Here is a 12,407-nt window from a genome sequence, read left to right as displayed (position 1 = left end):
CTTTTTCAAAGTTATACTTGCTAACAATTTTAATCCTTGCGTTAAAGTAAATCCCCATGGAAACTAGCTCATAGTTTCGCTCTCTCACAGTCTCGCACTCTCTCAGTCTTTTGACATTTTTCTAAAAAAAAAAAAAAAAAGATTATTTGACATTTTGAGTATCTAAAATAGATCAGCCATCCAAATCTCCACTTCAAATACATTATCAAACGAAACTAATCCTAGTTTAAAATAATAATAATAATAATAATAAATAAAACTAAACTAAACTAATCCTAAAATTGCTTCCGGTCCCAATTCCATTGTTTTGGGCTGCTGTCGTTGATCTTTGTTTTCCTTTTCCGGTACACTTCAAACAATCAACGGCAGGGATTTATAGAGTAAAGAAGAAAGAAAAGGCGAAGCGCAGAACTGAACGGCAAACACCAGTTCAAGAACACAATCAAACCCCCAAACTCCAACCTTCGGTGGCCCAATCACGGTGGCTCGATACCGCTTCCAGCATTTCCAAAAATGGTAACAGTCATTCACGATTCTGAATTTCATAAAATAGTTTATTGATCGAACAATACAACGTCGAATTATTAATCTTACTATTATTTTCGAAAATTCATTTCAATCTGTAAGTTCATAACTTCAACTTTCTGCGTTTCAGTTTTCAATCTCTGCAATTAATGATACCGACTCCAGAAATCAGTGGGAACCCTTAGCTCCCACTAAAGAAGCTCAGGCATGCCCTCTCTTTCTCTCTTTAGAGATTTTTGTTTATCATTTAGTTTTAATGTCATTTACATATGTAGTTTACAAGAGGAGAAAATTGCCTCAATACATAGGAGTTTACGTGAGTAAATAAAGAACGCGTTTCTGTAGATGATTGAATTTCTTATTTTTTGGTTATTAACATTGTCAATGCAACTATGCAAGTTGATGATCTTTGATGCAACATAGAGCTGTTAACTTTTGTATTTTTGTTTTATGGATATGCTCTTGTTTATCTCCACTTTGTTGTTTTTAAGTTGTTGTATCAATTTTTGAAGAATGGCGTTGGATTCCGTTTCCATTTTGTTTTGAAAGAAATGTGGTTAGATACTACAACAATAGTTGAGTATGCCATTAATTAAATCATTATCTTTATTGTAGTATCTAACCACATTTCAGATCGTAGGAGAGGAAAGAACTTGCTTTATCTCTTGGTAAAATAGTTGAATTTATGCTCTATGCAGAGAAAAGATAAATTTATGCTTTATTTCCTCTCCATAAATTCAATCATTATGCTTGCTCTTTCCTCTCCATAAATGCACTAAAATAGTTGCTTTCCTCTCCATAAATTCAGTCATTATCTTTATTTTATATGCTCTATGCAGGAATTCCATTTGACAAAAACTTACCATGATGGACTTCTTAAATTACAAGCAAAAGAATATGAAAAGGCTCATGAATTGTTAGAATCCGTTCTCAAAGATCATTTGATAGCATCTGCACAGGTATAGCTTTCTTAAAGGATCACAGTGCTAAATGGAGAATCGTATATGGCATTCCTGATTTCCCTGGTTATGCAGGTTGATGGTGAAGCTGGTGATAATCATCTACTGCAGCTCAGGTTACTGATTCATGCTTTCTTTTCTACTTGTTTTCGAAAATTTTAGGTTGCATTGGAATGGTTCTGAAACTTTACATGGTAGCCTTCTCTACTGTGACTAGTGCTATCTTTATTTCATGATCAGTGGCAACTGATGAGCGTTGCAGCTCTTTTAATCAATATATCGTGCTACAAATGACTCTTCATCTTCTTCTTCTTTTTTTCTTTTTCCAACTTTAATTTTCGAGTAAGTTACCATTAAGGTGGATCAAAGTTTTATTCTTTAGTTCACACTACAATTCTTTGGCCTCCACTTTTGTTTGGTTCTGGCAGCTGAGGGTTTGTGATAATGCTTTTGAGTTGCTGCCATACCTGTAAATGCTACTTGAAGTTTCCTCTTAAGAGTTTAATATATGTTAATCAAATCAGACCATTACTTAGACATGCAAGATAAAAAGGATATTTTGTTTGATTGTTTCATAATTCCTACAGTGCAGTGGATGTTGTAATCTTTCAGTTATCGGATGGGTATTTACATACACCAATTCACTTTGTATTTTCTTGTGGACGATCCTTTGCAGATTCTTAGCACTAAAGAATCTTGCCACTGTATGTCTACAATGGGGATCTGCTCATTATGAGGGTGCTCTGCATTGTTATCTTCAAGCCGTGGAAATTGATACTAAAGATTCTGTTGTTTGGAACCAGCTGGGTACTTTATCTTGCTCAATGGGCTTACTTAATATTTCACGTTGGGCATTTGAGCAAGGACTTGTGTGCAGCCCTAATAATTGTGAGTATTTATATGGTCTGTTAACATATATCTTTCACAGACATGGTACTGAGTGTTTTATGGGTGATTGTTATTTAGGGAACTGCATGGAGAAGCTATTGGAAGTTCTAATTGCAATACGTGATGAGGTTGCCTGTCTTTCTGTAGCAGAATTGATTTTGAGGCACTGGCCATCACATGCTCGTGCTTTGCATGTGAAACTTACTATTGAAGAGTCAGAATCCGTTCCATATGCACCCAAAGGTATTGATAAGCTAGAACCAAAACATGTCCGACTCAAATTTATTGATAAAAGGAAGGCTGGTGGAGAGGATCTTGATGAAGATGTTAAAGTTAAAAGGTCTAACCAGAATATAGATGTCCACCTAGTAGAAGTTTCCTGGGTTGGTCTTGTTGATGCACTCCTAGATATCTTACTTCCATTGAGCGGATGTGGATCTGAGGTGGAGGTTGAAAAAGCACTTAGATCTGGTGATGTTAGATTAAGAATATGCTTAGCTCCCAGTTCAGATCGTAGCAGTGCATTTATGGGGAGGAAAGGGCTTGCTTCTACATCCATTTGTGATAATACGTCTCTTGCAGATTCTAATACAGAAAGTTCATCTTCTTTTAAGGAAAAAGAGGCACGTGGTTTAGGTGAACATCCACAAGAGCGGCGCAGTACTCGTCTTGAAAGGCTAAGAAGTCGTAAGCCTGGAAAAGAAGAATTGGATTATTCGACAAGTAAAGATCTGGCAAGGGTTGTAACTCAGTATCTAGAACCCTTTATTTCCAGTGCATTGGGAACCAAAGATACCGACCATGAGATCAGGAATTCTGTTTCCTACCCTGATGGGGAGAATTCACAGGGTTCAGACTGCAATGATGTTCATAGTTTTTTGGTGGAAACTTCCTGTAATTATGGTGCTTACCATGTGAGTCATATGCTTTTAGAAAAGCTTTCAAGCACATATCCTCCACATCATGATGCATTTTTCAAATTTCTGGACTTGGAAAAGTTGACAAGGCATTGGGGAAAGGACAGATCTCCTGAGTGCAATCTTTTTCTTGCTGAGCTCTATTTTGACTTTGGTTCATCCTCTTCAGATACTACCAAGCAATCTGAATTCATTTCTGAGGCCTCATATCATCTCTGTAAGATCATAGAATTGGTAGCCCTGGAAAATAGCGATAACTGCTTTAGCAGTCTTCAAGGTTCCAGCAGAATATCATCTGAAAATTCTAGTAATCAGCACTTATTTGTTGAAAATTCACTAATAACTAACAATAAATCATTCTGGGTACGATTCTTTTGGCTTAGCGGGCAATTGTCTTTGCGGGATGGGAACAAGGCAAAAGCCTGTGAAGAGTTCTGTATTTCTTTATCGCTTCTGGAAAAGATGAATGATGTGAATGATTCTCTGTTACAGGTCTGCCTCCCTCACTGTCGGGTTTTGAAAAGGTTAACCTTGGATAGAATACTTTATGAAATTAACGTTTTAAAGGTTGACCTCTTGATGAAGAATGTTGTGCCTGAAATGTTTGAGAAAGAAATGTATGAGGAGTGCATCGCTTTACTTTCTCCACTTCTATTTAGTGTACAGGAAGTTGACCTTGATGCCTTATCCTTGCAATTGTTAGGAAGAAAAGATGCAGAGATTACTTCAGTGGAACTTGCAGCAATTGACATTCTAATCAGATCGTGTGAGAAGGAAAATCATTTGGATGTCGAGATACTTTTGAATTCTCACCAGCGGAAGCTGCAAATACTCATGGCGGCTGCTGGAATGCATGAATACTTTACATCAAATAAATCATTTCGTGAGAAGTCAGAGGCAAAAGCATTCTCTGACATAGAAACGAAAGATAGTCCAAGCAGTCACTTGAACCATTTAGTTGCAGAAGTAAAAGCAATATCTCAATTTATATCACAAGTAAAGAACGTCGTCGAACATTCTGGAGATTTTGTAAGCCAATACTTATTTTCTATGATTGTATTTCCTTGTTATCTTTTCATGTACCAAGTGAATTCTTCATCTAAAATTGAAAATTTGATCAATTTTCTCAAGTTTATTCAATTAACCATACAGTAAGGTAGATATTATAACAGAATCAAGCACAAGTATGTGTTGCAAATGTCTCACTTCGTAGGAAATCTTACTGTTCTAGTTCCTCATGTCATTGCAAGTCCTCTTTCTTTAATAAAGGAGTGTTCAAACATAAGTGAAATGGATAAATATGAATAATTTAAAGCATACTTTGTAAACTTTTTCCCCCGGTAGTAGATTGGAGCATAAGGTATCTCATCGTGTAATTTTATTGAGGTTTGAATCTTGTAGTCTCTTAACTTTTCAACTATTCTATCTTAGACCTTGAACTTTACATAAAAATCATTTAGTAATGGTTTGTTTTGACTTACTAGAGTGCATTCTTCACTTATAATTAAAGTTTTTATTTAATATGATCAATTTTTAGGAAATAATATGAAATTATATTATAAAAACAAGAAATTTGGTTTAATAAATAATTTGAAGATGCTTATAATAAAAAAATGACTAATTATGTTTATCTCAGAATTAAGATATTGATCTTCTTTTTGTACATGTGCCAACCAATTTTCATAGTTATTATAATGTCTGATAAAATATCATGGATAATGTCACTTGTCAAAGAAATATCGGTGGTCTTTTGGAAGAAAAAGATAGATATCCCCACGTGTTGTAGATGTTCATAACTCAAATAGATGGATATAATGTGGACAACATTGGATAATTTCGTCCGTGGCTCTGTTTTACCCTATGCATGCATAATTGTTTAAGCATGATTGTGTGTTTGTTTGGATATAGGAATTTCTGTGAGCAGGCTAAGATCTCTGCATGGACTTTGATGAAAATTTGATCTCACTTGAAAGTGGTATTTTAAACTCCACTTGCCCCTGAAACCATCAGTTACGTCATTCCTTATTGTGGCAATGGGGTTAGATTGTGCATTTATTTCTTTTACTGCATAAGCGAAGCTAAGCTAAGTTAGGCTTATGCACATTGCTTTTGGATTTTATAATTTTTGGTTTATTATTTTGCTAACATGTTGGTTCAAGTTGCTTATCAAAGGTGAAGTTAACAATAAGATGCAGAATGTTTTCTTTAGGCTTTGTTGTCTGCTCTCTTCTGCTTTAAAATGTATTCTATTCTCATTACCATAATTAACTTTGGTATGCTTGCAGAATGACATTCAGATGACGAGGATTTGCGATATGCAGTTCTTGCTTTTATCGGTCATGTGTAATGTTATAAACACAATCCTCTCCAAGAAGTCTTCTGGGGCAGCAGTTGATGACCAAGTTGAAAGATGCTGCCTTGTAGATGCAGCCATTGCATTCTGCAAACTCCAACATCTTGATCTTTCTGTGCCTGTGAAATCTCACGTCAGTAGGAAGATTTTTCAAGGATAATTAGTTAATAATAGAGCCTGCTATTGGGCTTCTTAGCCAATCCTTTTCTGTAAAGATTTCCTTGGCGGTTATTACTTCCATCTTCTGATCAATTTCCTGTCTTCTCGTCTTAGGTTGAGTTAATTGTTGCAACACATGACCTACTTGCAGAATATGGTCTCTGCTGTTGGGGCGAGGGTGAAGGGGAGGAAGGAAAATTTCTTAAATTCTCCATAAAGCATCTCTTAGCTTTGGATATGAAACTTAAATTGAACAGTTCGGTAAATGAGAAAAAAATTGAATGTGATGACATGGAATGGGATAATTGTCAGGCAAAGGCATCTCCAGACCGATCAAAATTGAACGCTCAAGATTTGGGGTTGAGTCAAAATGATGAAACCGGATCCATGGTGAAGGATGCTGGGGAGGATATAACACGGGAAGGGATGTCAACTCATAAATCAATATTGAAAGATGCTACAGAAGGAGAATTTATTAAGCAAGGAAGTGAGGAGTCTGCTGGCAAGTTCAATGCTTGTGAAAAAAATAGTGACGAACTAGTAGAATGTGAGAATGAGCAAAATGAAGATGAAAAGGAGGAGCTAGAATTAAAAATCGAAAATACACTGGATCAGTGCTTTTTCTGCTTGTACGGGTTAAACCTCAGATGTGACTCATCTTATGATGATGATCTATCTGTACATAAAAATACTAGCCGTGGGGATTATCAAACCAAAGAACAATGTGCTGATGTTTTCCAGTATATACTCCCTTATGCAAAGGCTTCGTCTGTGAGTATTTTATGCAAATACATCCACTGGTCTATCAGTGACCCCCTCCCCTTTGGTAGAATTTATGTTTACTTGCAGAAAGCAGAAACTAACACACTCATGTTTTGGTGGGACTGTCAAGAGTTCTGCATTCATGATTTCCTGGAGTTGGCATTAAATTGAGTTTCGTTTGACTGACTTTTTATCTGGGGTTTTTTCTTTCTTTTATTTTTAGAGAACTGGACTAGTCAAGCTGCGAAGAGTTCTAAGAGCCATCCGCAAACACTTTTTAAAACCACCAGAGAATGTATTGGATGGAAATGTGGTAGACAAGTTCCTAGATGATCCCAATTTATGTGAAGAAAAACTCTCCGACGAAGCTGGTTCAGATGAGTTTCTTGTAACAATTACAAAGATATTGCTTAATGATGTAGGAAGCATTAAACAGTATCGAACATCAGTCTTAGGAAGGTAAGACTTTCCATTACTTTTTTCATGTCATGTGGTAGCACAGGGTAATTCTTCACTTAAAAAATATTAAATTCATTGAATATTGCTCTTGAGAATGATAGTATGTGTACTTGTCTGATTGCAGTTCTGAACCGTATTTGGAAGTTTATAGCAACTTGTATTATTTCCTTGCTCAATCCGAGGAGATGAGTGCAACTGACAAATGGCCAGGTTTTGTGCTCACCAAGGAAGGGGAAGAATTTGTACAACATAATGCAAATCTCTTCAAATATGATCTACTTTATAATCCTCTGCGATATGAGAGCTGGCAAAAACTTGCTCATATTTATGATGAGGTAAATATATGGTCATTTAGCATCATTTTATATGTCTGTTTTGTCAGGAGTATTTTTTTTGTAGATATATAATTTTCAAATCATTAAAGAAAGTTCCATTCTTTAAATTCTATATTTACAACAAAACAGGAGGTAGACCTGTTGCTCAATGATGGCAGTAAGCACATCAATGTTGCAGGATGGAGGAAAAATGATTCTTTACCCCATAGAGTGGAAATAAGCCGGAGGAGGAGCAGACGTTGTCTACTAATGAGTTTAGCTTTAGCAAAGTCACCAACTCAGCAGGTTTGACCTCCAAATTTTCTCTACAAGTATGCCATTTTCTCAGTGAGGTGCTTATATATTAGAGAAACATGATGTTTTACCTCATGAGGAGTAATTCATGTATTTTATAAAGACTGAGGTATTTCCATCTTTCCAATGTGGGATCCTCAACATTATATAACCTTCTTTTTCTTATTGTATTTATTCAAGATGGGGTAGGGTGTTGAGGAAACTCTTAACATGATTTGGTGATGACCTAATGAAATAAGGATAAATTTTATTCATATTATTCATTAGGGTGTTTGACCTATGATTTGACAGATGTGTCCTTTATTTTAATACTAAAGTATATGTAAATAAATACGTAAACTGCTTTCAAGGATGATTTGGTGCTTGAATCTGTAATGTGGACTCATGTCTCATGTAATGGTTGGTCTTTTCTATATATACTCGCAATGGTTTCAGTTACTTTTATTCTTGTGCCGCAAGTTAAAGTCTAAGGACTTGTGGGAGTTGGAAAATTAAACAGATGCTGTGAACTCATGTTTGAACCTTTTGTGGCTCCAGCGTGAGATACATGAGCTATTAGCACTTGTGTACTATGATAGCCTTCAAAATGTGGTTCCATTCTATGATCAGTGGTCTGTGGTGCCACCAAAGGATGAAGCATGGCTCAGATTTTGTGAGAACTCGTTGAAACATTTCAAAAAAGCTTTTGCACATCAGTATAGCTCTCTCCACCTTTGACATCTTATTGCAATTTTCTCAACAATACCTTCACCATTTTGTAATTTACCATGTTTTTTATTTCATGCTCTGTTTTCATACAGGCAAGACTGGTCTCATGCATTCTATATGGGCAAACTTAGTGAAAAGCTCGGGCTCTCACATGATAAAGCTCTATCATATTATGCTAAAGCTATTGCCTTAAATCCATCAGCCGTTGATTCTATTTACAGAATGCATGCATCGCGCTTAAAGTTTCTTGGTAAATCTGGAAAAGGGGATCTGCAAGCTTGTAAGGTTTATACCATAAAATCCTATAAAATTTTATTTGTTGCTTGTTTTAAATTTAGTATATTTATTATATTGGTGTTTGTAATTAATCTTCGACAAAGTTCAAATACTTATTTTGGATTTAGATAATTAATCTTCTTTTGTATATTATATATCCGTCATTTTGTTGGCATTCTCCAGGATCTTTCAACTTACGCCTTTAATCAGTCAACTAGAGATGCTGTGATGGAAATATCAAGTAAGTTTGGTCCCAAGACTTCGGATTTACCTACAGACATGGATGGCCATGAAGCATATTCTGAGGATATAAAGCATGATGAATTCCTCAAAGAGGAAAAGGCATGGCACATGCTGTATAATGATTGCCTTTCTGGTCTTGAAACTTGTGTTGAAGGGGATCTTAAACATTATCATAAAGCCAGATATACACTTGCTCGGGGTCTTTATAGAAGGGGTGAGAACGGTGATGTGGACAAAGCAAAGGATGAGCTCTCATTTTGTTTTAAATCATCTCGTTCATCCTTTACAATAAATATGTGGGAGATTGATAGCATGGTCAAAAAGGGAAGGTATAGCTTCAATTCTTGTTCAAAATCTTTAAGTTATAGATAATTCATTTAGAGTAAACCAATGTTGCAGGAAAGAAGTCTTCACAATGTTATTGCATTATGTAGTAGCATACTAATTTTATATTTGATTATATCACGATAAGCTCGAAAATGATTGATTTTCTTACTTCCTCTTTTTGTCACTGCTAGAATCTATCTTATTAATATAAATTAATCATGTTTCAAAATGTAATTACTATTGTTCCAAGTGATATAACACGGAAGATTTGAAAATGTTTATTATATCATCCATGCGTTTGTGTTTCTTGTAAAAATAATTAACCGTACCATCTTCGTTGCAACATCCAATTCCCAATCTATGTTTTCAGTTGTTTGCTGCATTCACGACAAAGTACCTTTATTCTTGATTACACACATTGAGGCTAATTTACTAGAAAGTTAGTCTTCCAATGCACCAAGTAATTCTATACTACAGGAGGTCAGGAGCAAAACTTCTGTTCTTCATGGATCAAAAAGGTGTTTGACGTTAGTTTAACAGAAAGTTCTTGAAACTTCATCACTTGCATTGGAAGTCTGACCTATTTTAATGTCTTCAACACGTGTAATTAAAAAGGATGCTACCTTTTTGACATTTCTGTATTACAGGCGCAAAACACCTGGACTTTCGGGGAATAGGAAAGCACTTGAAGTTAATCTACCCGAAAGTTCTCGGAAGTTTATTACATGTATTAGGAAGTACTTGTTGTTTTATTTGAAACTACTGGAGGAAACTGGAGATATCTGTACCCTTGAGCGTGCTTATATATCACTTCGAGCAGATAAAAGGGTAACAACTACGGACTGTTTATATTCAGTCAAATGATTCATCGGCCACACATTAAATTTAAATTGAAAAATAATTTTGCAATGTCATGCATTGTAGTTGTATGCATATATGCCATATGTAATTGAGTTGAAAGATCATCTTCACTTCTTTAATGGAAAAACCAAGTACATTTTTTCAATATATTTATGAGGCTGCATGTATTTATTTGTGTATATTGCATTTATTGAAGATGACAGGCGATCAGTTAGGTGAATTCATTTTTCATTTTTTGTTGATCTTGTTGAAATTCACCTTGCTTATGGTTGATTATTTCATCATGTGGCATGTAATGTCTATCTTCAATCCAGTTCGCAATATGCATTGAAGATCTTGTTCCAGTTGCTCTAGGGAGGTATGTCAAGGTTTTGATTACGTCCATTCGTCAAGTCGGGATTGCAAGCTCTGGTGATGCAAGCGGTTACGAACATATACTAGAGAAAATGTTTTCTCTGTTCATGGAACAGGGTAACTTATGGCCAGAATTGTGCAGTTTACCTGAAATACAAGGCCCGGATATGTCAGAAAGCAATTTGTTTGGGTAATCATATTAGAGAGCTATCCGATTTATCAAAGTTTTTTTTTCTTTTTTGCATGTGCATTCTAGTGACTTTTCCAGTACTGATGCTACTATACTTTAATATGAACTTATGGAATCTGATTGCCGCAGGTATCTCCATGATTATATCATTACTTTGGAGAGAAATGTCAAGGTTGAGAATCTTGAAGCAATAAATGAAAGGATTCGAAAACGATTTAAGAATCCAAAGCTGTCCAACATTAACATCGCAAAAGTTTGCAGGCATGCTTCTACTGCATGGTGTAGATCCCTTATAATCAGCTTGGCTTTGATCACTTCCGTACCTTCTGAATCCTCCACCGAAAGTCAAACGTCAAGTTCATTAACTGGTGGTTTAGAAAGTAACCAGCTTCTTTGTGTGGATTTGCAAATTAATGAATTATGGAGTTCAACATTTGAGGACTCAACACATCTGAAAAGTCTTGAACCAAAATGGTGCCCGATCTTGTCCAAAATCAATAACATATTTGTTAAAAGAGCTGCAGAAGTGAATTGGGAAACTGCTCACTCTTTGCTCCGATCTTCTTACAATTTTTTTCGTGAGAGCTCTTGTATGCTCCCATCTGGCTTGAACCTATATCTAGTTCCATATCGACTAGCAACAGGAGTAAACGTTCATCAGCGCATGGATGGGGTTGAAATTTTAGATTTCAGCATGCCAAGGAAGCTTCTCTTGTGGGCGTACACCCTGGTGCATGGTCATTTTGCTAATATTTCATCAGTGGTGAAGCATTGTGAAGAACATCTGAAGGTATGAACTGGTGAATATGTGTTATTGTTATGTGATAGTTGTCAAGTAACTAATGACTGGCTAACCTTTTCAGTCAAAGTTAAAAAAGGGAGCTGGAATTCTCCCCACACAATCTCATGCAAACTTGCCTGCAGTGATATCTTCACCAACAGGTCGCTTGTTTTCCTTTTCTTTTTCTTTTCTTTACTCAGTTAATCTGATATCCATTGAAATCTCTCTCGAGATTTTACTGCATATGAAAAGTAGACATGATATTGCATGCCTCTTTTAACCCATGTTTGCTCATAATTTGTTTGTTTGATCGCCATGATTGATGATTTGAAACTCATATCTCCCTCGACTTGCCTCCACCATGTATGCAGGCATTGGAAGAGATGGTTCAAACCACAGTGGGGAAACAGATGCAGAAGCATCTCCAGCCACCCCTATTACATCTACTTCATTGTCGGAAAATCAAACCATGAGCAGTTCAATTCCGCTTCTTTCGAGTGGCGACACTCGCAAAAGTTCATTTCATGGCCCGCAATTTCAACAATGTAGCAATATCATTGCTGAGAGAATGCCGAATGGAGGAGAGTCAGACAAAGGATGACAATCCAGATGTGCTTGCTCTTAGTAGTAGTCCATTGACAAAGCTTTCTTTTATATCCTATAATGTATGGGAAAGCTTGCGAAGCATAGGTTGTACCTGTATACATCCATTTCAATTAGCAAGTATACGCATTATGTTATGTGGCATATAGTTTTTGTTCTCTCCTTGTCCCGAACTAATACGAGGTCGTCGCTTGTAGTGTTATCAAAGTTCACGTTTGAATTGTTATCGTCAAGTGAGATTCACTTTCCTATGAGAGAATTAGAAGCTATGAATCACGCATTTGCATCCATTAACACTTTAGTAATTTCTTCATTAAATAGTGTTTACAAGTTTAATTTCCAAAAATAAAAATTTAAACGGTCATCAAACAAATCTAAAATTTTCAATTTATGTTTATGATTTTTAAATTATT

At 35.8% G+C, this 12,407-nt stretch overlaps 1 protein-coding gene across 1 annotated transcript; it reads left to right on the top strand.

Annotated features, from left to right (window-relative positions):
* The first annotated feature begins 272 nt into the window (after nt 1–272).
* LOC120087334 (calcineurin-binding protein 1-like) lies at nt 273–12,245 on the top strand. The gene is made up of 19 exons (XM_039044319.1): nt 273–516; nt 656–730; nt 1,365–1,484; nt 1,560–1,600; nt 2,161–2,372; nt 2,451–4,318; nt 5,575–5,775; nt 5,916–6,572; nt 6,787–7,022; nt 7,147–7,357; nt 7,487–7,642; nt 8,189–8,346; nt 8,452–8,644; nt 8,819–9,207; nt 9,853–10,033; nt 10,381–10,610; nt 10,740–11,400; nt 11,474–11,552; nt 11,763–12,245. Exons 1-19 carry the CDS (start codon nt 514–516, stop codon nt 11,990–11,992), a joined length of 5,901 nt encoding a protein of 1,966 aa, XP_038900247.1. The 5' UTR covers nt 273–513; the 3' UTR covers nt 11,993–12,245.
* The last annotated feature ends 162 nt before the right edge of the window (nt 12,246–12,407 follow it).

This window comes from Benincasa hispida, chromosome 9, assembly GCF_009727055.1.
Source record: "Benincasa hispida cultivar B227 chromosome 9, ASM972705v1, whole genome shotgun sequence".
NCBI classification, from domain to species: Eukaryota; Viridiplantae; Streptophyta; class Magnoliopsida; order Cucurbitales; family Cucurbitaceae; genus Benincasa; species Benincasa hispida.
This window is presented reverse-complemented; position numbering and strand designations above follow the sequence as displayed.